We start from the raw sequence: 22,237 nt of genomic DNA on the forward strand, positions 1-22,237 counted from the left end.
AACATGAATAATTCATCCAATGTTCTTGTCTTTTAATTTCTCCTCTTTATTCATCCCCCAAAGAACCAAAGTTCTCTGTTTTTCAATGCTAAATTTATGCTTCATTCAAACTATTCCAGTGTTAAATTATTTCCCCTTTTGAAATGAAATACTAAACAGAAGAATTATAAGAAAACTCAAAGGTGACACAAACAAAGATGCAACTCACAGACTTCTCAACTAGTAATCATTTAAACTCAAAGAAGCATCTCTCTCAGCTCTTGGGGTCAGCTCTATGAATTTTATTCTGCCATTCCACTTAAAGCCATTGAAGCTGCATACTTCTTGATGCTCATTTGCCTTCTCACCACTTCAACCCATGCCATTTTCAGTCTTCCCTTTTCCTTTGCCATCTCCTGTTTGCCAGATCACAGTTGAAGTAATGGCTATTAAAAGAGAATTTTCCAAGAAGAAGAAAAAAAACAGAAGAACCAAGAAACGCAAAGAATTGAACTGTCTAGTATCACTCCCTGTAACCTTAAAACCCTGTCTACCTCATTGTTCAGGAAATAGAATTCCTCCACCTTCTGGTAGGCTTTCTTGTCTGTCCTGCTGCAGTTGGCATCTGTGACCCAATGTCCTGGGTCTCCAAAGCAGTCATTTTAGTGAATTTACTCAGCTTCTTCCACCCAGTGGTCCATGCTGATGACTGCTTTTGCTTTGGCATCTTATCAAACTGTCTCTGCATGTTTTCCATGTCATGCTGAAGCTCAAGGTACTTTGTCTTGATGCTCTCAAGTTCGAACTTAAGTGTGTTAATGTCCTTTTTTGCTGTTGCCCATCCCTCTTGGAAGGATTGTGGAGTCCCTTCAAGCAAGGCCTTGCGAGCAGATATTATTGGCTGGTAATGAGATTCTCCAGTTTCGTTCAGGGAGTTATTTGCTATGGCATTGCTTATCTTTACTTGTTCAGAGAATAGGACCTGCATCACTACTCTCAGTGGAAGCCTTTCATTTTGTGCAGCATGCATACAAGCATCCATGGACAGTTTCTGACAGTCCATCACACGACAGAGCCTCTTTCTCTCATGTTCAGAGAGTGTTGGATGAGCCTGTGAGTTTATAAAAAGAAATAAAAATCCAATCAGAGAGAAAGAGAGAGAGAGAGAGAGAGAGAGATTCTTGCAATTGCAGCTGATACGAATTGAGGCTTTCTTCTTCAATTTACATATCTTGGAAAACTTCTTGTTGTTAGTGAATGGATATAGCCCTTTTTTGTGAGCCCAAGCTCTATAAATGAACTTATCTGCCTATATATGTATGGTCATATGACTACCAGTTCTTCACATGACTATGTATTTGCTACCAAGAGCCCTATTCAATGTTAAATAATACTGATAAGAGTACTAAAAGTTTTGATTTCTGTTCTATCCAAATTATGGCATTGGTTTTGTATCATGTCAGTTTGTTTGTTTTGCAATTCTTCTGTTGTATACAAATCATTGCATCTGTTTTCTATCATGTTAATTTGTTTCTTATGTCAGTGATATCAGATATTGATGGATTCATGTTTATCATGGGTTAAGTCAGGAGCAAAACGCAAACTGTGCAGAGAAATCATAAACCTTCTTCATGAGATTAGGGACTTCAAAGTTCAAACTTGAATTACCTTTATAAACGAATCTACTGCACGGTAAAGTCCGTCATCACAAGTTCTCGCTGATTCGGGCAAGGCCTCTGCTAAGACCTGGAACTTTGTCAAGGAAAGGTTTCTGTCTCTGGCTACTTCTGTAAGGTAACTATCGACGAGCCTTGCCACTCTCATCTTTGCATTAGGTGGATTACTTCTGGGATTCCCTTCATATGTTTGCTTCTCGGAGAAAGACTGCCCACTTGGACTCAAAGGTTCTGCCTGTTCCTGAACCAAAAAATGTTCCAAAAGCCTATGAACAAGATCCACATCATATAAGGTCTCACTCTTGTTATATGAAGGAATAAGCAGGTCAGGCAAAGTAGCCTGTTCAAACTGCATTCCCACACGTTTCTCCAATTCAGTTACCAGAGCAGGTGCAACCTTCAACATGTTTGCCATTCTCAAAAGCCGAAGAAGGAAACTGCATGTAACACTATCCTTCTGTGGGGGGATTATGCTAATGAGACTCTCAATGATCATCCTTTGTTCTCTGATCGGAACACCTGGTGGATCATCTTTGTTTCCTGCAACAATCATGTGAAGCCCATCTCTCCAACTATCATTATTATCTCTGCTGTTACTTGCTTCCTCTGCCATACCTGCTTTTATCAATCCTGGGAGCCATTTGGATGCATAATGCATAATTGCAGCTCCAATTAACTCAAATCTCATTCCCTTCACCTTGATTGCTGTAATAACCCTGACAAAGTGATCAATCCTGAGAATTGAAACATCTTCAAACCACCAATCTGGAGGAACCTGTTGATTCCTATTAGGACTTGATTCTTTCATCTCAATCCAGCTTGGACTAGAGACCTTTGTGGGTCTTCCTGTATAAGCCCACCTGATACCTCTTGGATTGGCACAGGCCTTCCAAGCAATGGACTCGCTGCACCTACGTACAATCTGGAGGTTTTCTGCCCATGGAGAGAGTGGCTCACAACTCTTCAACACTAGAATTGAGTCTCTCCATGAAGACAATACCACATAACTCAGAAAGGCTTCAGTTTTGAATATGAGGTTTCCTTCTTCTAAATCCTCTGTCATCTCAAGATACTCTGCAGCACATCTAAGGCCTGAGATATTTGCAACTGTGAGATCAACTGCAATCCCATAGCAGAATTTTGCTGCAAGCACAAATGCATCAGCTCCACCTGGAAGGTCGTCCACTATTATCTTCTTCAGCTCTGCATCCCTTGACTCGTATATGAGTCTGTTCATCCTTCCACTCCGAGAAAGCAAGGGATACTTACAATGCACAAACAAGAAGGAAAAATAATTAAAACTTAAAAAAATTACAAACCCAAAAAGGAATCCATATATTTTCCCAATTTCAAATTATAAAAACCCCAGATCAATTCATCTCCAATTTCAAATTTCAAATTTCAAATTTCAAACATCCCCCCCCCCCTATCAGTTAATCTATGATCTCAATTTTAGAAGCTTGGATAAGTGTCCGGAAAGTAGAGAACCAACAATTAAAACTTCTGTACAGAGAAGAAACTACCTTGTGTAAGTGGAAACTAACATCTCCAACTTGTAATAGAACATCACTTGGAATATCTGAAGCAACGTACCTATTTACAGGACAACACCACCTTGCTTTAGGAGGCTGAGATTTTCACAGAAATGATGAAAGAATTTATCTAGTTAAATTACCATGATTGATCCTTTCGCTCGAACCCATTAGTCTCAACTCCATGCTGACTTGAACTGAGGACTCCATCTCCATACTCTCTTCCCCCAACTGACTCGTTCTCTGATTTCCACATGATTAGAAAATTCCAGAAAGAGATAAAGAACAAAGAACTCAACAGAAGAACAGAGCAGGAATAGATATAACAGGACGGATAAAGAGAAGCTTTGGTGAAGAAGAAGAGGAAGAAGTCATAGAACACATGGGCTTCTTGGGATTATCTTAAATAGAGCGGTTCTTCTAGATTTTCTAATAGTCTTACAGGCTGTGGAGTGATGGGCTTGACACAGTTTTTGGTTTTATCATCGCTTTTACTCTGGCTTTCTGATACTGTCTCCTACATAAAGAATGGAGATTTTGATCCTCTGTTTCCTTTTAGCTTCCTTTTCTCAATTTTTGTGCAATCCATCCCATTCTACACGATTTCTCTCTATTCTTTCTACTACTACTACTGCTGCTATTTTAATTGTTAGTTTTATGATCCCAACAAACATACCCCGTTTGGTGAGAAGAATAACGTACTTTACATTAATTGCTGGGAGATTCAACTACAGAATTACGAATTGCTACTGTGGAGGAGTGTGGACCAATGACAGACAGGTAAACTAACTACTTTTTTTCTTTTTTCTTTTTCTTGGTGGTAACTAAGAACTAACTACTAGGGCACTGTTTGTGAACTGTTTGTGATTCGTTACATCTCCTGCAACTTCAAATGCCACACAAGGAACACATATTTCACTCCCCAAGGATTAAAATATAACATTTTCTGAATTTTATCAAATGGGTTTTCGTATTTCCATGTAATTATTTCAAGGGGAAACTAAGTGGGTAGTTCTAGATGGACCAGGAATCATTAAATGGCTTGCTGGGTTTATGTGAACTGTGAATGCATGTCAGGATTGAGCTTGGCCATGCAAAGGATCCTATGAAAATAATTTGTTGATCTAGGTTTGCCCCTACTCAATCTGGACCATCACTTTAGTTTTGTCACTACCCTAAAGTCCCTTTGTCTTCTGCTAAAGATGTAAATGGAAATCAGGAGCTCAAAAATCAATTTTCAGTGTCTCATCTTATGGTAAGAAAATTCTGTGGGTCCTACCCCATGGAATGGATGAGAAACCTAAAAATTGGATTCAAGATGAAAAATCTAAGATTTTCAAAATCTTTGATTTATTAGCCGATCCCATTTAGTTGAGATAAGATTGTGGTTGTTTTATAGGTAAGTATTATTGATATTCTGTTTTTTTTATTGATTAAAACTAAAAGAAGAAAACAATTGACAAAAAAATGAAGATCAAACATGAATCATGGGCGATTCAAAAGAGGGTTGCAGGAACCATCAGACATTGGAATCACTCTTGACCAATTCTCTTCAATTGGCAAAATTGATTGATTCAATTTTGATTCTTCAAACCATGTTCTAGTAGAATCACCAGGAAAAAAATGAGTTCTCAATGAAGAAGAAATCTTTCTCATCATCAGACACCATTTTTCCTTCAACATCATTAAGTCTTTAACTTGTCTCGTTTGTTTGACGGATAAAAAGGGGTGGAAAACTTGTGAGGATGGGTCTCACATGTTGTGGGTTGGGTTGACAAGAAAAGAAAAGAAAAGGAAATAATGGAATATGTATTTTGTAATGGGATGAGAGAGAGAAGAAATGGACATGGGTGGGACTCCATGGGAAAAAAAGGAAATACGAAGAGGATAGAGATAGATTCAAAAGTAACTTTTCCATGAATAATGTCAAAGTCCTATCATGCTCCGTTTGTTTAGAAAGGAGGTTGGGGGTGAGATTGTTAGGAAGATGGAACCCACATGTTGGAAGAGTTTTGTTAGGGTGGAAATGTTGAGATAGACATGAGATAAAGTTACTTTTTCCATGAATAGCAACCAAAGTCAAATTGTTGGGACTTTGGATAATAGTAGTATTTTGAAGTACCACATTAGCAGACAAAGCAATTAATGATGTCCCCTGAGCTTTTGTAAGTTCTCCCTCCCCCCCAAATTAACCAAACAATATTGGGGCGGAATTTTGAAGTGCCATATCAGTATTTTTCCATCCCAATTTTCCGAATTTTTATGTTCTCAATTACACTGCTTGTACTTGACCGTCAAGTACATCTAATAGAGGGAGGTGGACCCCACCTTGGGCAGTGTGTTCGGGCAGGGGGTAAGATAGTCATTTCTGCCTCCTCTGTTAGATGTACTTGAGTCAAGTACGGGCAGTGTAATTGAGAGGATAAAGATCTCAATTCTCCCACCCCAACTAAGTCCCCTCTAAATAAACAGGGCATGAAAGTGAATAGGGTGGGAAAAAGATGGATACCACCCCACGAGATAAGAATAAATGCATTTAATGAGCTTGTCTGAAAGTGTCTCACCCCATCTAACCAAACAGTCACATTTTATGGTAGTTTGTAGAAAACAAGTACAAGTTTCCCACATTTTTTTTTTTTTTCTCACTTTTCTCTGTTAAATAAATAGGGCCAGGGAACAGGACTCGTGTATCACATGTACACCAAGTTAGTTAGAGAGGCAGGGCAGCCATCGGTGGGGTATGCAGGTCATCTAACGCTTCATTCATTTGCTGTTTTTTTTATGGGAATTGGTTAGAACTTTGCTCTAGTAGTAGAAGCTCTTGTTGTCTGATATGTGCTCTTGACTGCATCAAACATGAGCATTTTTTTTTTGGTTGAACATCAAACATGAGCATTAAAAAGTTGATCATTGAGAGCGACAATTTGCTGGTCATTAACATCTCAGCAAAAATTGCCGATCCACCCCCTAGAGAATTGAATCAATCATTTCGGATTGCTGGGAACTTTCTCATAGATTTGATAAAGTCATCTTAATGCACACACTAAGAGAAGCCAACGCAGTTGCGGACTGTTTAGCATCTTTGAGAGCAAGATCTCTATGCCACAGTATTTGGCATGTTTCGCCGCCTCATTGTATTTTGCTTTTGTTGTACGCTGACTCTTCGGGAACATTGTTCCCTCGTTAAATAAATTTTCTTATAAAAAAAAAAAAGTAAGTTAGTTAGAGAGGGGAGGGGGGTGGGGACCATGAATGAATTGGTCTGTGGTCTGCCTAGAAGCCATTATTAGCTTCATTGAGTGATTCCTGACCATATATATGATCCGTAGGCTTTTTCCTCTGAAGGGTTTTTATAGATTAATTAATTTGATTGAATGAGAATGAGACTTTTATTTCTTTTGATTTCCAACCCTTTACACCTCATTGGATGAGAAACTCATTAAATGTTTTTTTGTCATTATCCATTGCTAGCCTCTAATGTCAAATATACAGTAGGGATCCTATGGATGCTTTCCTCATAAAAGAAACCGGGTATTTGTATTGGCACATATTCATATCTGCTTGGTCTCGTCCAGTACACTCAGACACATGGGTGGTAAAATGACCACCTTGCCCCCATATTAGATGCTTGGGTATGCGTTTCCATTAGTCTCTGCACTGGTGCAAGGGACACGCGACCAAATAGCATTATATATATATAATGCTACCTGAGCTCGTGCAGTGTGTTACCCAGACACGAGTGCGGTCCCATGAAAAAGTGAAAATTTTCAGGGGTGCATCAATCATTTCACGTGTCTTTGTGTCTAGGCGCAGGGGCATCGCATCACACGATGCACGTGCTTAAATAGTATTCTTAGGATCGTCTCCAGGGAGTCCAACGCCCAGGGTGCTGCCAAGGGGCATTCAACGGCTGAGTTGTGTTGCACACATCTGGGCGCACGTTTAGGGATGTGTGCGGCACAGCCCAACGGCTGATAGCACCCTGGGCGTGCTGAGCTCCCTGGAGACGAACTAAATTTCTTTTCCTTATATATATACTATACATACCAATCAGCCAATGCCACCCAAGCTCAATCTGATTTTAGAAGTTTCATTCATTTCCACATGTTCAACCCTAGAACTACACAAGTAGGGTTTGAAATCGGAAATTATTTCTTTCCCTTGGTGCTCTATTGTTGGAATAAGACATGTTCTTGGGGAAGTTCTCATACCACACCATTAGGGAAGAGAGAGTGTCATTGGAAAATCCACATGATCAAGATGTGAGAAGACATTAGACAGGGTGGAACATGAATTTAATAAGCCGTATGGATCCATTTCGACCTAGATTGACCCAAGATGAATACCCTTATTTTTCTTTAAAAATCATTTTTTTTTTTTTTACTTTTCTATTCTTGGTCCATACTATACATTGATATGGGATTGGCCAGGAAAGTCAATATTGATATGGATCGGCCAATTCAATACCGATTCCTCAATCCATGCGTAGAAACTGGGAAAGCCTCCCCACACAATTGTTTGCATTTCCTATCGCAATCGTGGAAGAAGATAGAAGAAGAAAAAGAGTGGGTGGGAGCAAAAATGTAAAAAAATGGTATATAAATGAGCAATGAACACTATTTTGGATAGTTCTGTAAACCCAAACTCAAAATAGTGTATTTTTTATTAATTAAAACAAGAAGTGGTTAATTTTGTAAACACAAACCTTACAATGGTTAATCAAGTAATTTTTCCAACTTCAAACTAGTAAATTACTATTGTCTATCAGGGTGTCAAAGTCAAACGGAATGGTTATAAATAAATGAGACGTTTTCTTACCGATTCTGGTCTCAAGGGGGCCCATCCCAAAAGCATACCATTTACTAAATGTTCCCAAAATTAGGATCCGATCCCATTTTAATAATGGGAATGTGTCATTCCGATTTCTTAACAGTGCTAATCACTCAAAGTCTCAATCAATCTCTTACCCCAAAAAAAAAAAACTCAATCAATCAAATATGTATAAAAATTTTCCAAGCAAACAAATAATTGAATATATTTTTGAAAATAAAATAATCAAATATCAATTCTGAATAATACAATTACTTAACTAAGCCCAAAATAATTGATAACCATTAGATTTTCTTTGTGATTTCAATATAACTCTTATATAAGTTATAACTATTAAGTATTAATTAATCCTAAATAAGGAATTTAGGCATGTTAAACAGATCCTAGCAGTTCCATTTCTAGTTAGTTCCTTATTGAGCCTTTTCGGTTTTGGACGTGTTGGGAAACTCGTCCTAGAATCGTCCTATCCCATATCTAAGGGGCCGATTCTAGGATTTTTGGGACTAATTACGGCTTATTTTGATCCGATCTAGATTGGAATTCACATAGACCGATTTGACCTCTGATTCTAAATTTAAAATACTTGAGAGGTAGACCTAGGGTTTGAATAATCAAATCCGATTAAGATCGACATAGGCTGATCCCGATTCCAGCCAATCCAGATCGGGCCAATCTTGTACGAAAACTAGAGTTTAGGGGGGGGGGGACAAAGTGCTTCATGCATATCTGAATCCAACTCTGGAGGGGGTGTGTACCACGTTTGGAGCATTACCATGAGATATTTATTATAAAAAAAAATCCTCTCCAATTCCTTTGGAGTTGAGAGCTCGACATGTGGAAGATATCAAATCCAATGGTGCTAAACTCGAGGAAAAAAAAACTGGGTCAATTGAGCTCAGCACCATTGGATTTAGCACCTTCCACGTGTCGAGCTATCAGCCTTGAACTACACCGCACTGCACTATTAGGGAATTAGAGAGGATTTTAATCCTTTATTATTAGGCTAAATGTTTCTCTGTGCTGCGGGCACAGGCTACACCCAAACCCATGGGGTATGGGCAAAATGACCGCCCCACCCTACCCCCCCGCCCCCCCGCCCCGCCCCTAGAATGGTAGAAATACCACCCCCATGTGTCTGGGCGCAGCTTGCACTGCGACGTAGAGAACATCGATGTTAACCGAATCTGAAAAATTCTTACTTTTGTGGATTTCAGGTCATTAAGGGACTATCCGCATAAAGAGGGGGTGTCGAGATAACACTAGAATAGGGTGACAACTCAGAAAATAGGCTTAGAGGTAGGAAATTCGGATTCGGGTAAGCCCAAAATCTGTTTTATAATGCAAGTGCCCGTGGGGGGGGGGTCCTATTTATAGACAAGATACGTGGAACCTCCATGTAATCTGTGGATCACTTTGAGTGGTCCATGGATCCCTTTGGGTCCTCGAATGAGTCTTGGTCCCGTTTTGGACGTCGATTCGTGTCCAGAGGCAGGATTTGTTTTGCATAATATACCGCTGGAATTATTTTTCTGAGCATTATCCAATGGTGCAGGTGTTGGTCCAAGTTTTGATAAAAAATATTTTTAATTTCAGAACAAAAACTAACCCTAATTTGGTGTTGGGGGGAGGGGAATTCCATGTAGTCTATCTAATCACTACTTTTGCACCCTTGGCTAGCATCAAATATTTTGCACTTAAGACACTTGTGCAAACCTTATCAGGGTCATGGTAGGGTAGGTTAGATGGTTGAGTTATTCTTGAGAGAGATACTTTGTCAATCTACTTCTGGTTGTCATCATTTTGGGAGTGACAAAACTTGAGGTCTACACTTGCCTTATGAGTCCATTTCTATTGGATGCCTGTGCATGTGCTTCTATTGACTGATGACTACTGTGTTGGCGCAAGGGCCTAACGACATGGCAGCCTTCCTTTTTCCTTTTTTTTTTTTTCCTTCTTTTTGGGAGGGGCTTTTTTTTTGGGAGGTGAGAGAGATACTTTGTCAATCTACTTCTGGTTGTCATCATTTTTGGGGGTGACAAAACTCGAGGTCTACACTTGCCTTATGAGTCCATTTCTATTAGATGCCTGTGCATGTGTTCCCATTGACTGATGACTACTGTGTTGGCGCAAGGGCCTAATGACATGGCAACCTTCCTTTTTCCTTGTTTTTTTTTTTCCTTCTTTTTGGGAGGTGGGAGGGGGAGGGGGGGGGGCGGAAAGGGAGTGGGGAAGAACGCTGCTAGGTTGTGTACGTAGCGTACATTAAAGCTTCCCTATGTCTATCTCTCCTTTCTCCTATGAAATAGCATTTCTACCCCCCATTGTGGGAGGAGAGATATAGATGACACATGGAGGTGCTTACATACACTACGCAGCCAGACATGGAATTTAATCTCTTTTTTTAGAGGAGAGTTTTCTGTCTGGAAGCATGATCATCCGTCAATACAAGATTAACGTACAAAAACATCAATAGAGGCGAGATTTCTGCTTTTCATTAGGGAGGGGCACACATTTCATGGGACACTCCCCGGAGAAACTCCTTCCCCCCTTCTTTTTTAAGGATAAAAACCATAATATCAACATAGTGGTGGATTGTGGATGGGGGGGGGGGGGGGGGGGGGGGGGAGACATTGTATTAAAAGAGTGGTGGTTCATTTTGGCACTGAGTGGTGATTGGCAGGAGGAGATTGAGGGAAAAGGAATATACTGACAAACAGCTATCCGTTTGACTCTATGATGTGTCGCTTATTATTCGCCCAACAACGATGGAGATGATAACTATGGTCCCAACCAGATATATGTCCCCCCAAGTTTTTACTACCCCTTAATTGTAATGAAAAGAACAAAAAAATAAGGGTTTTTAACAAATGCTTTCCAGAAAATATCCATTTATTTAAATGCACCCCTACAATTTTTGTAATTACAAATTTTTTTTTATTTTCAAAACAGTGTAGTATTTTAGTTCAGTCCATTAATTTGAGACGTTAGACATTAGTTTCAGGGAATCTAATGACCAAAATACTCTTCTAATAAAAACCCATCAAAATTTAAAAATAAAATGATCAAATTGTCCTCAACTTCCTTAAATCAAACTGAAATTTTTTTCCCCAAATCGTTTAGAGTTTGAACCCATCTGGAAAGCAATAGATTAGATTAAGGAATTAATTGTCCATTTAAAATCAAACCTCCAAAACTGAAATCAAACTTCCAAAATTGAAATTGCAGTGAAGAAAATTTCCCATGAATCAAGACAAGGGATGAGGGAATTTATTGTTGAGATCGTTAGCATCGGTCAATTTGTTGTTGTTTTGTATAATAGATTGAAATCTGCACAATTTGGGACTCTATTAACACGATTATAAGTGCACATAATCCATTAACACGATTATAAACTTTTCAGATTATACTTATCAGCCCACAAATAATTCACTCCGGCTATTGGTATCATTAAAGAGTGGAACAGAGGAGGAAGAAACCATAAGATGAATTTTTTCCCCTCTTTGCAGAGAGAGAGGATTTGCAGGAAAGAGGTGAGGTTGTTGGGAGGGAACGAACCAGGAAGGAAGGTATTTATTATGGAAGAGAGTAAGACTGGGGATTGTGAAGGAATCGAATAGCAAGACACACACGGAGAGAGAATAGGGCACAAGCTATCTTCCAATTTCAATTTCCCTTCACACTTCATTGACATTTGGTTCCACTTTCACGCATAAATTTGAGGGAGGTTGAAAGATTAAAGAAATGTGATCAACTAATGGGTTTGTATTTACATGAGCATCGAAGACATCGAATGGTTTAGGATTCATCTTTCCATTTCAATTTGAAGGTTTGATTTTAGGGTTCATTTTTCTCAAATGATTTAGAATTTGATTTTCAGTTTTAAATCTTAAACGATTTGGAGAAAATGAGGGTAATTTGATCATTTTATGTTTTAATTTAAGTGGATTTTTATCATAAGAGCATTTTGGTCATTAGATTTCTTTAAATTAACCTCTAACATTTCAAATTAATAGATTGGACTTGTTTTAAAAATAAAAAAAAAATTATAATTAAAAAAATTATAGAAATGTATTTGGACAAATAGGCATTTTTAAAGAAGCTTTTATTAAAAACTTAAAAAAATAAACACACATGTGACACCCAACAAGTGGAGCTGTAGAGGGAGCTCTGGAAGTAATTTTTTTTTTCTTAATAGTACTTTAAAAAAGTGATCCCAAAGAAGAACCTTATTCTCTTCATGTCCGGTCAGGTCAGGTCAGGTCAGATCAGGTCTCCAAGAGCTCATTGTCACGGTTTGCTCTATTTTGGGTTTATTATCTTATTGTTATGATCGAAGTCTGACAAAATACATATATTAAATCAAAACGATAAGTTAGTAGTGGTGATGTGTGAAGCCACGTAGCCTCTCAGTAGTTCCACATGGATTGTTTCCGCTGGCTGCTAGGTTTGGTTTTAGTTTTTTAGATGACACCAAGTTAGGATCGCTGATTTTCACCGTCCCTTCAAGTCACTGTGACGTCACGTCACGTCACGTCTTAAAACCTTACCAATGAACTACAGAAAATACATCTTTTCGAAAATACCTGTAGTAACAAAGGATTTATATTACTTATCTATTTTACAGGCAATCAAGGTTCACGTTTTAAAATCACCTCACGAATGAATTGTCGAAAATAAATCATTCAAATTATATCATACATGAAAATGCATGTAACAATGGATTTAAATTATTTATTTATTTTGTAGATAATCAAGGTTAATGTTGGCAATTCAAATATTGAATATAACATCACGAATATGCAATTATGTTGAGAAACTTAATGGGTTGAGTTGCATCAATAGATATTGTCCTTATGACTATAGATGTCTCTTAAGATGTAAGTTGGGTTCTTACGAATCAGCCTTTAAGATAAAACAATCTTTAGCTTTTTCAGTAGTTGTTGCACTCGCTTACTAATTTCGTCGAAATACGTTTGGATTGTGCTCAGTTAATAACAAGAATAGAATAATAAGACCTTTCAAAACAATAAAAAAAACTATAAAGAAAACTTCAGAACTTGATAAAAGAGAGTGTGTAACAATATTTGTAATTCACTTATAAAAGTATCCAAAAATATCATCTATATACATAAGATGAAGGACCCTTTGGAGACATTCTTCCCAAGGGATGTGTCCCTTCAAAAGACACAATGGAAAAGGTCGACATTAGACTCCTTGGAGACACCCTTCCCAAGGGATGTGTCCCTTCAAGAAACACGCCAAAAAAAAAAAATCAACAAATCGATCAATGTTGATCAGAACTAAAAACACAGAGATATTTTAAAACTTCATTAAAATAAAAAATACAACATGAATAAATGGATGGAAGGACTAGTAACTAGTTAGAGTTTGAAATAAATCAAATATTGCTCGATGAGGCTGCTTGTTCTTCCTTTAGATTACATTCAACAGAAATGTTTGTCAATTTGTCATGTCAAAACTTCTTCTTCTTCTTTAATTACATCTGAAGTGAAACTATGGAAAGAAGTATCAAATCTTCATGAAATCCTTGGCGGGTCTATCTGGTTCATTGAAACTTGAAGTCATTTGCAGTTAAGTTGGTAATTGAGAGAAAAGTAGCTTTCCATGTATTGCTGCACCGACCAGCATGGTGATGATGATGATGGTGTAGGGCAAAAAAGAGTATTGGTAATCTTTTTTGTAAAATAGTTTTCGGGTTTTGGTGATGAACAAACACATGGGTATTCTATCGAGGATCAATTTATGTTTCTACCTGAATCCCAATTCAGATATTCAGGCCACCACGTTCACTTTACTTGCATGGGTTCTCTCATTCCCTCACTGTTATTAAGGAATTAAATATAAAGAGATACAGGCAACGCTAAAACGATTTAACAAATCTCTAGCTCTTTGCACTTTTCACAATATCTTTCACAATGATCGTTACATTGGGAATTGGGGACATGGAAAAAGATGTACAGACTCTAATGAAATAAAAACTCAATTAAATTATTTTTTCTTTTCTTATGATATGATAAAGGTTGTTGACTTATCTTTGAAAATAGAGAGTAGTTTGTCTTAAAAAAAATTTAAAATTAATAGTAATAATAATAATTTCTGAAATGCCCAACCAGCTCAAATTTAATTTAGTCGGTCTTCAAACTTGGGAAAATTTCTTCCATAATGTTTGATCTATTAATTCAATTTTGTGAATACCAGATTGAACTGCGAGGGGGAGGGTGAATCAGTTTCCTTAAATTTTGACGTTTTTTTCTCAAAGGTAAATTCCCAACTCTAAACGAATGCTATGAGATTTTTAATAAAACGAATCAAGCACTCGAATCCTTCACCAACAACCAAATCGAAGTTTTTAATCGATTTCCTTCACTCCTCTGCTCTCGAACCACGCCGGAATGATAGAAGACGACTTCTCCTCGATTTCCTTCTTCTCTAGGGCTCCAAAGATGCGTTTTCGATCCTCCCAAGTAAATATATATATATTATTCCAATAGGTACCTTTCGGACCAATAAGAAAGAAGTAAGAAAACGCAAACCCAATCGGATACAACCTGCTGACCACCTGAATACTGTCTTCACAACCACACCACTGCCAAATCCTTGTTGCGAATAATGACAACACTGCCAAGAGCACCAACAAACCTATTGCGGGTGAAGCTTTAGTAATTCGATTGGCTTTACTCGAAATGATCTTTGAAGGATGTGAAAGAGTTCAGATTGAATCAGATAATCGAAGCATAATCTCCAATTTACAACGGAGAATTCACTCTTCACCTTTGAATATTACGTCTATCTTGGGAGGATATCCAATTCTTATCTTCCAACTTTGTTGCTTGTAATTTCACTTTTATTCCAAGGGAGATTAACAGTTTCGTTGGTTACCTGACCTGGAGGGTTCGGTTGGTCACGTGTATGATTTTTTTGCCCAATTCGAATCCTTGGATTAGGGAGATGTGTTCGTTTTCTATCCATGTGTAATTCACATTGATCTTCAATAAGATTCAGCCTTCTAACCCCCTCCCCCCAAAACAAAAAGAATCATTTTCATTGTATTGTCTCAATCATAGGGACTAATGATTTGACATGCTAATAATTTGAGAGATTCAAAACATAGAACATTTGTCAATTTTTGTGGCAAGTTATATCAAACATATGATCGCATCCTTGCTCTTTCACTTTATTTTTCAATGGTTCTATACTCCTATGCAACAAAGATTAAGATCTCTTCTTAAACTTTTTAATATTTTGTTTCAATTCAAACCTTTATGAGACATGATGATATACAGATGAACCATAGATAGAGATAATAATGTGGACAACCCAGCTACCTTCAAAACTAACAATTGTAGAAGATCCTAAGCCTATTCATACACAACACAACTCCACTCAAAAGTAAGAAAGCGAAAATACTCCAATAGTCCAATGGGTGTTGGACCAACAGCAAGTGTTTGACCAACCATTCATGAATCAATATTTTAAGATACACAAGAAGGCAACGAGGAGGTTTCATGGCCATTAGACCATCTACCACCTGCTCTACGCAACCCATGAATGGTAGACCAAGGAAATACCATTTAGCTTTAGCATATCCAACTACTAGGGTGGCACATAGCTATATATGTTTGGCCAAGTTGAAAGCAGCCCAACTAAGGCTTGTTGAAGGAATAGACTGAGCAAGGTCTACATAGGCCTAAACTCAGCCCATCTAGTAGCATGATTTGGGCGGCCAAAGTTGGGAAAACTTCAATAATTCTCTGTTATTGTACACTTTGAAAATTTCTTTCCTATGAAATCCAACATATTTGGCAATTGTCTTAATTTTGGATTAAAATCCTCTACAGTGCGGGCATCTGACGGTGCATTGCAGTGCGGCCCTGAGAACTTGACACGTGGAAAAAGCTTCATCCAACGGTGTGAGCTCGATGCAAGGCAATATTTTTTCTCTTTTCTTTCTTCTCGAGCTTGGTACTGTTGGATGTCGTATCTTCCATGTATTGAGTTTTCAGACCCGCACTGTAGTTCACCGCCAGATTAAGGCACTGCAGAGGATTTTTTCCCCTTAGTTATAGTTTTCTTTATTTGGATTACCAAAATCTGGATCTGAACATGGTCAAGGGTAGACCCAATAGAGTAGGAGGGGCTTCTAGCTAGACACTATCATACTACTATACTTGGCCTTTTATATTTTTTGGGTTCTCTTCGAAGAAATAGGCATTGCGGAGCCATGTTCATTACACAACTTATTCCATAGCTTCTAAGCTCTTTGCGATTGTAAGTGAGGCAAATTGAAAAGAAAAAAAAAAAAACTAAGGCCAAAGATTTCATACACAGCCGTGCAAGTATGCACCTGTCCCCTCTCACAAAAGGTTGGAAAAGTCATAAACCCCCCACCATATTTAATGCTTCGAAACTCCCATCCTCTCACATGCATGGCTTGTGAAAACTGTCCTCAAAAACTAATTTAAAAGTCTACTAAATTTTATAAGGGTCGGTGTTCTCTGTGGGAGAGTGTGAGCAGTTGAAAGAAATTTGAGAAAAAGCATAATCAACATTTTTCTTCTCTCTCTCTCATCATGAGATGATTGGTGATGGACATTTTGTAGTGAAAGAAGGGGTACCATAACCTAGAAATGGGCAATGCATTGCCATAACCTAGAAATGGGCAATGGCAATGCAACAAGGCTTAACCGAAAGCCAGAAAGGAGTATATTTGTTGTTTAAAAAATCACCTTCAAGTGACTTCAAGATCCCATTAACTTGATCTGGAGCTCGTTAATTTTATTATCTTAAAAAGATGTACAAACAGATATTGTGTCAAGTGGAATTTCTTCTTCTAAACATGTCTTTCTTGTTTTAGATGTCTTCCTCTGTGGCCAACATTGATGAATGGAAATGGAAACTCAGCCTGCTCTTACACAGTGAAAAAGACCAAGAAATGATTTCTAGAGATAAAGGAGATAGTAGAGACAATGAGCACAGATTTGTAACCTTGCAAGAAGCATTTGGATTGTCATCAAATGCTTTGCTTGATGGGTCACTGATGGAAAAGGTTCTTCAAGGAAGAGTTGGTGAATGTGTAAGGTGCAGAGAGCTTGGCAGGTATGAGTTACATGCTTTTATTTGCTGTTGTGATTTGTCAATTTAGCTATCAACTTGGAGTAGTACTTCTGATTATTGTAATAGCTTTCCTGTTTCTTTCCTTGTTCTTTCCCTCTTCGATTATCAATCTGTTTTGCATCCATTTGCTGCTGTTCTATTGTAATCTGTTTTATTAATTAAATTGCCCAATCCTCCTATGGATTGGTTGATCCAACATCAATTGGATTGGAATCAGCTGGGACTGATCTATGATCTGATTTAGACTCCTTGCTTCTGAATTAGAGCATGCTTAGGGGCTGATTGGTAACAATTATGCCAAGGTTTGAAGTATTGGTATCAGGTATCGTATCGAAAGGGTGATTTTAAGAGATGTATCGTATCGTATCGTATAGAAATGGTCAAGATACACATGGAAATACATTTCTGGAGAAAAAAACAATATACATAAGCAATATATAACATGTATCATGCATAAACACTAAAATGGAGAACAATGTATAACGAGATAAGAATCTTTCATTGATTTGAGTACAAATTCTTGCAAATGATCAAGTTTGATGCATCAAATAACTTAGTTTTACTTATATATAATGATTTATAGCAAAAGATTGGATTAAAAACCATGATTTAAACACAAAGATCAAGTTTTTCTGAAACCTTCCTTCTTCTGTAAAATCTCATTTTTCTGTGAAATCTCCTTCAATTTCTGATCTCAAAGCCAAAATTATAGTTTGATAGTCATATGGGCCTTTAATGTTTGTATCAACGTGTATCGGTTGGTATCAACCGTATTAATATGTACCTATATCGAGCCATATCGGCCGATACATACCGATACTCTCATAGAACCCTTTAAGCCTTTAAGGTACGTATTGTAAGTAACGGTATGAATCATATCATATCGGACTGTATCGAACAATACAATACGATACCGACCGAGACACGCTATTTTCTTAAAAAAAAAAAAAGATACGTATCAATATGCATTCGTATCGGTACCAACCGAAACCATGATTCTACTCTCAATTCCTTCATTCTGGGTGGAATTATTATTTTTTATTCCATGATTTTTTAGAGCAAAATCATAACTTGTTAAATTTTTCTGGAATTAATTTCGGATTACATTCAGAACAGAATCAGCGCTTGGTATGGCCCTGATGGAATAATTTTAGTAACTATAGTAATAATTACAAAAATGCCATTTTAATAAGGCAAATGTCATTTTCAAGTTTTTAACCTTCGTACTATTTGCAAAAATGTTATTAACCATTAATCCAATTGTAATAACATCCTAAATAGCATCTTCCCATGGCCACACTAACACATAAGATGCTAAGTTTCAGTCATTTTCCTGCAATAATGTTATTAAGAGATAAGAATCATTTGTTGCTTTCATTGTGTACAATTATTAATTGCACTTACTTCTACATGATTACCTCAGCTGACATAGTTATGAACGGTTGAATAAAAAAGATCTTGATGAATTTAAACTACCATCCCCTTAGAACATGCTTGAGACATGGTCATAGCAAATTGGGATTCGACCACAATCTCCAACCGACCTTGGAAATGAGAGTTTGGTTTTGAAGGAAGGGATACCGCAATCCAATGCTTATTTTCTGTTTTGAGCGGCAAAGCCTGGTCTAAGAGATCCAGTGGGTTTTGTGCATCCCCTCTTTTTGGCCCCAGAAGAAGTTAGAGATGGTCTTTCAGATCTGATTGTGATGGGCGTTTTGAATCTTAAAGTGAGAAGCTGCATAATTGGAGTTGGAATAAACAACAAATTTAACCAAGACTTTCTTACCCACACGGGATAGAAATTGATGACTCCACCCTTTTTTTTTTTGTAAGACTTTGTTCCCTAAGTCTTGAAGTAACTAAACTTTAGACACCCTAAAATAAGTAGGTGGTCCCAAATATTTGGTAGGGTCTTCACCATATGGAATGTTCAAGATTCTAGAAAACTATATATCATTTAATCTAAGGAGGAGTGTTGGGGTTGAAGTTGAGACTTGACTTCTTCAAATTAATAGCTATTCATGGATAATATTTTCTATTGTAAATAACTGAACATGAGGTATTCATCTCATAAGGTGGTTCAACAAAATCGTGCCTAGGTTCACATGTGAGGTCGGGGTATTCAATTTATAAGCTTATAAGTTTACGTGTAAGGTAGCCAATGTGTATAGATGGTGAAGTTAGGTAGTTATCTTTTTTAGATATCATTCCTAAGTAGGGCCTTAAAACAAGGAATCAGTATTCGAATTGGTTCTCTACGATTTCGATATTCCGATGGGTCGCCTACCAAATAGTCAAAATTAGAAAATTTTTAATAATTAATTGGGAAAAAATAATGCAGAATGTTTTATGAGAGAAAGAAGGATTAAAATCCTTTCCAGTGCAGGCCTAAGAGCTCAACACGTGAAAGAAGTTTCAAGTAATTGTGTGGCAGTGTGACAGTGCTAGGTGGAGATGTCAACATCTGCCAGTTGCCGCATTCAATGGTCCAAGCTCAGGTGTCGACATCTCTACCTAACATTGTCGCACTACTACAATTTAAGGAATTAGAGAGGATTATTTTTCAATGCAAGGCAGTTTTTTTTTCTTCTCAAACTCAGGACTGTATATCACAACTTCCACATGGTGAGCTCTAAGGAAAACACTGCAAGATTAGGATACTGTAGAAGATTTTTTCCCCAAAAAAAAATGTCACCTGGACATGCATATGCGATTCGCTGTCCCACATGGGCAGGCAAAATGACCACCAGTCTGTGTAAAAAGGCAGAATTTTTTGGGATAGGATAGTCAATTCACCCGCCCCTCTGTCATGGGGGTGCCATAACATCGCTGTCGAAATTATTGTCTTTAATTTCTGCAAGCGGTTATCGGGCCCTTTCAACTGAAAATGAAGTCTCACTATTCGGACTTCAGTTTTTTCTTTATTTTTGGGTAAAAGACTTCGTACAACAGAACACACAATAAGAGGCCCACTCACTCCCTTCACCTCTCTCTCTCTCGCTCTCTGAAAAACAAAGAAGCTCTGGTTCCGATTACAGAGAAGGAGATGAGCAAGACAGATGGAACGTCATCGAAAAATACCCTCGAGTGTTGCATGTGTGGAGACTTTGGGCTACCTAACGAGCTCTTCCGATGCAAGATTTGCCTCTTCAGGTTCCAACACAGGTAAGTAATTAACTGATTGAGACCACACAGAACCACAAGTTGTAGATATAATTGATGATGTATGTGATTGCAGATACTGTAGCGATCTCTACCCGAAAGCCGACTCTTATCGAGTCTGTAATTGGTGTCTGAAAAGAAAGGGAAGGAAGATCATCGACGACGGAGCAAACAATTCCTCTTCTCTTACTTTTCCTAATAATAACAGCAATAACAGACTTGAAGCCAAAAAAGAAGAAGAAATCAAGAACAAGAGAAATGATGGGCTTGTAGGTGTGAAGGCTCAGAGAGGGAGTCTACAATTGCATCTACAGAATCCTATGAAGAAGCAGAGATCGCCGGAGGAGCAATCATCGACGGCGGCACACCCGAAGAGGATGATTGCAAATGGGTGCTCGAAGGAAAAACTTAGAAGGATTAAATCGGAGGAGATCCCTAAGACTGGTGGGAGTGGGATCATCAAACAGGTCTTCAGAGGTAAGGTTCGACGGTATAAGCTCTTGGATGAAGTCTCTAGCTAGTTTTTTTGATGAAGTACTTGATTAGCATAAAAGCCAACCCTTAGCAGAGATTAAGAATTTGTTCTTAAATGTAATGAAATTGGAAGAAGAAGAAGATAGAGAGAAAGATAGGATATCTTTGGTTTGAGAGAATTTGGTTAATTCGAACGATGATTACCCTGAATTTGTGGTTCCAGATTTACAGACTGTCGATCCTTTTGAGTTTTGAGAATTCAACTTCTTCAAAATGATGGTTTTAGGTTCAAACATAGATTATTTTTCTACTTTCCCTCTTTTCCACATTTAGTACAATAAGAAGAAGAAGAAAAGATTTTAAGGCTAATGGAGCAAAAAGACTGCCACTAATAGGTTTTAGTTTTTTTCTTTCTGATGGAAGCGTGTGTTATGATTAGGGTTACTGTTAATGACGTATTAACGTACTTGAGTTTAATTATGTGGAAATTGAGGCTCTCAGAGAATACACCGTTGTTTAAGGCATAATTAAATGTAAAAAACAGAGACTTGATCACAAGGGTCTTTGTCGAATTTTTATGTGCTGCTCTAATTGGAGCGCTGCTGTGTGCATCGTGTGATGCAGCAGCGGCCATGTGTGCATAGTGGACCCATATTTCCCTGTCAAGCAAGAAGAAGTTTAGAAGAAAGCTAATGGCGGGGGGGGGTGTGGAAAGAAAAGGCACATTGGATTGATAACAGTTCTTAGAACCTGCTCATTTTTTTTTTGGAGAGCACAGAAAGAATAAAGATAAGGCAAATAGGGCATGAGATAGCTGTCTGGCCGCGTGACTTTTACATCAGTGTGGGCCCAACGAAATTGCGTCAACATGGATGGATTTTTTTATTTCATAAGGATGGGTGGGGGTGGTATGGTAATTTAGCACGTTCTTGTTTCTGGGTGTAGTGGCAACCAGACAACATTCTTTTTTTCGAAAAATTATTGTTTGGTTACTCAAAAAGATATGTTTGAATTTATCAAATTATTCACCTAGTCTTTCGTTTAATCAAATCATCTAGAAGAAAGATATGTATTATTGAATTCTTTAAACAAAGTCTGGTATAGACCACCTCACCACATACTAATTTGACATTTAATTTTGACTCTGATTATCACAACAAAATGTCAAAAGGTTCTATTAATCTTATGCACCACACCTGTTCTATAACTCGGAAAATAATCCTCTTTAATTCCCTAAAGCTGTGCAGTGTGGCAATGCTAGGTGGAGATGTCGACATGTGGCAGTTCGGATATCCAATAGTCCGAGCTCAACATAAGTCAATGACCTAGCACTGCCGCACTACACAATTTTAGGAATTGGAGAGGATTAAAATCCTCTATAACTCCCTTATTCCATTGGACTTGTTATGATTGTCTGCCACACCTGTGCTCACACAATTACTAATGCCT

The 22,237-nt window shown here is 37.8% G+C and overlaps 1 protein-coding gene and 1 long non-coding RNA gene across 2 annotated transcripts; one reads left to right on the plus strand and one right to left on the minus strand.

Annotated features, from left to right (window-relative positions):
• Window positions 1-499: 499 nt before the first annotated feature.
• LOC122657561 (root phototropism protein 3-like) lies at window positions 500-3,457 on the minus strand. Its single transcript, XM_043852298.1, has 4 exons — window positions 3,331-3,457; window positions 3,179-3,248; window positions 1,648-2,919; window positions 500-1,090 (listed from the first exon to the last, which is right to left on the minus strand). The coding sequence occupies exons 1-4, from the start codon at window positions 3,441-3,443 to the stop codon at window positions 542-544; spliced, it is 2,004 nt and encodes a 667-aa protein (XP_043708233.1). The 5' UTR covers window positions 3,444-3,457; the 3' UTR covers window positions 500-541.
• An 80-nt stretch (window positions 3,458-3,537) lies between these two features.
• LOC122659877 lies at window positions 3,538-20,916 on the plus strand. Its single transcript, XR_006332571.1, has 3 exons — window positions 3,538-3,557; window positions 17,095-17,099; window positions 20,552-20,916. It is a non-coding gene; the product is annotated as an uncharacterized LOC122659877 (long non-coding RNA).
• The last annotated feature ends 1,321 nt before the right edge of the window (window positions 20,917-22,237 follow it).

The sequence above is a fragment of the Telopea speciosissima genome, chromosome 4, assembly GCF_018873765.1.
Source record: "Telopea speciosissima isolate NSW1024214 ecotype Mountain lineage chromosome 4, Tspe_v1, whole genome shotgun sequence".
Lineage (NCBI taxonomy): Eukaryota > Viridiplantae > Streptophyta > Magnoliopsida > Proteales > Proteaceae > Telopea > Telopea speciosissima.

What these genes read in the sequence shown, in the direction of transcription:
- LOC122657561 (XM_043852298.1), bottom strand. Translation starts at nt 3,443, where the DNA reads ATGTGGAAATCAGAGAACGAGTCAGTTGGGGGAAGAGAGTATGGAGAT. An exon ending in GAGCGAAAGGATCAATCATG is followed by an intron (nt 3,249 to 3,330) that starts GTAATTTAACTA and finishes TCCTGTAAATAG; the next exon opens with GTACGTTGCTTCAGATATTC. An exon ending in CAGTAGATTCGTTTATAAAG is followed by an intron (nt 1,091 to 1,647) that starts GTAATTCAAGTT and finishes ATAAACTCACAG; the next exon opens with GCTCATCCAACACTCTCTGA.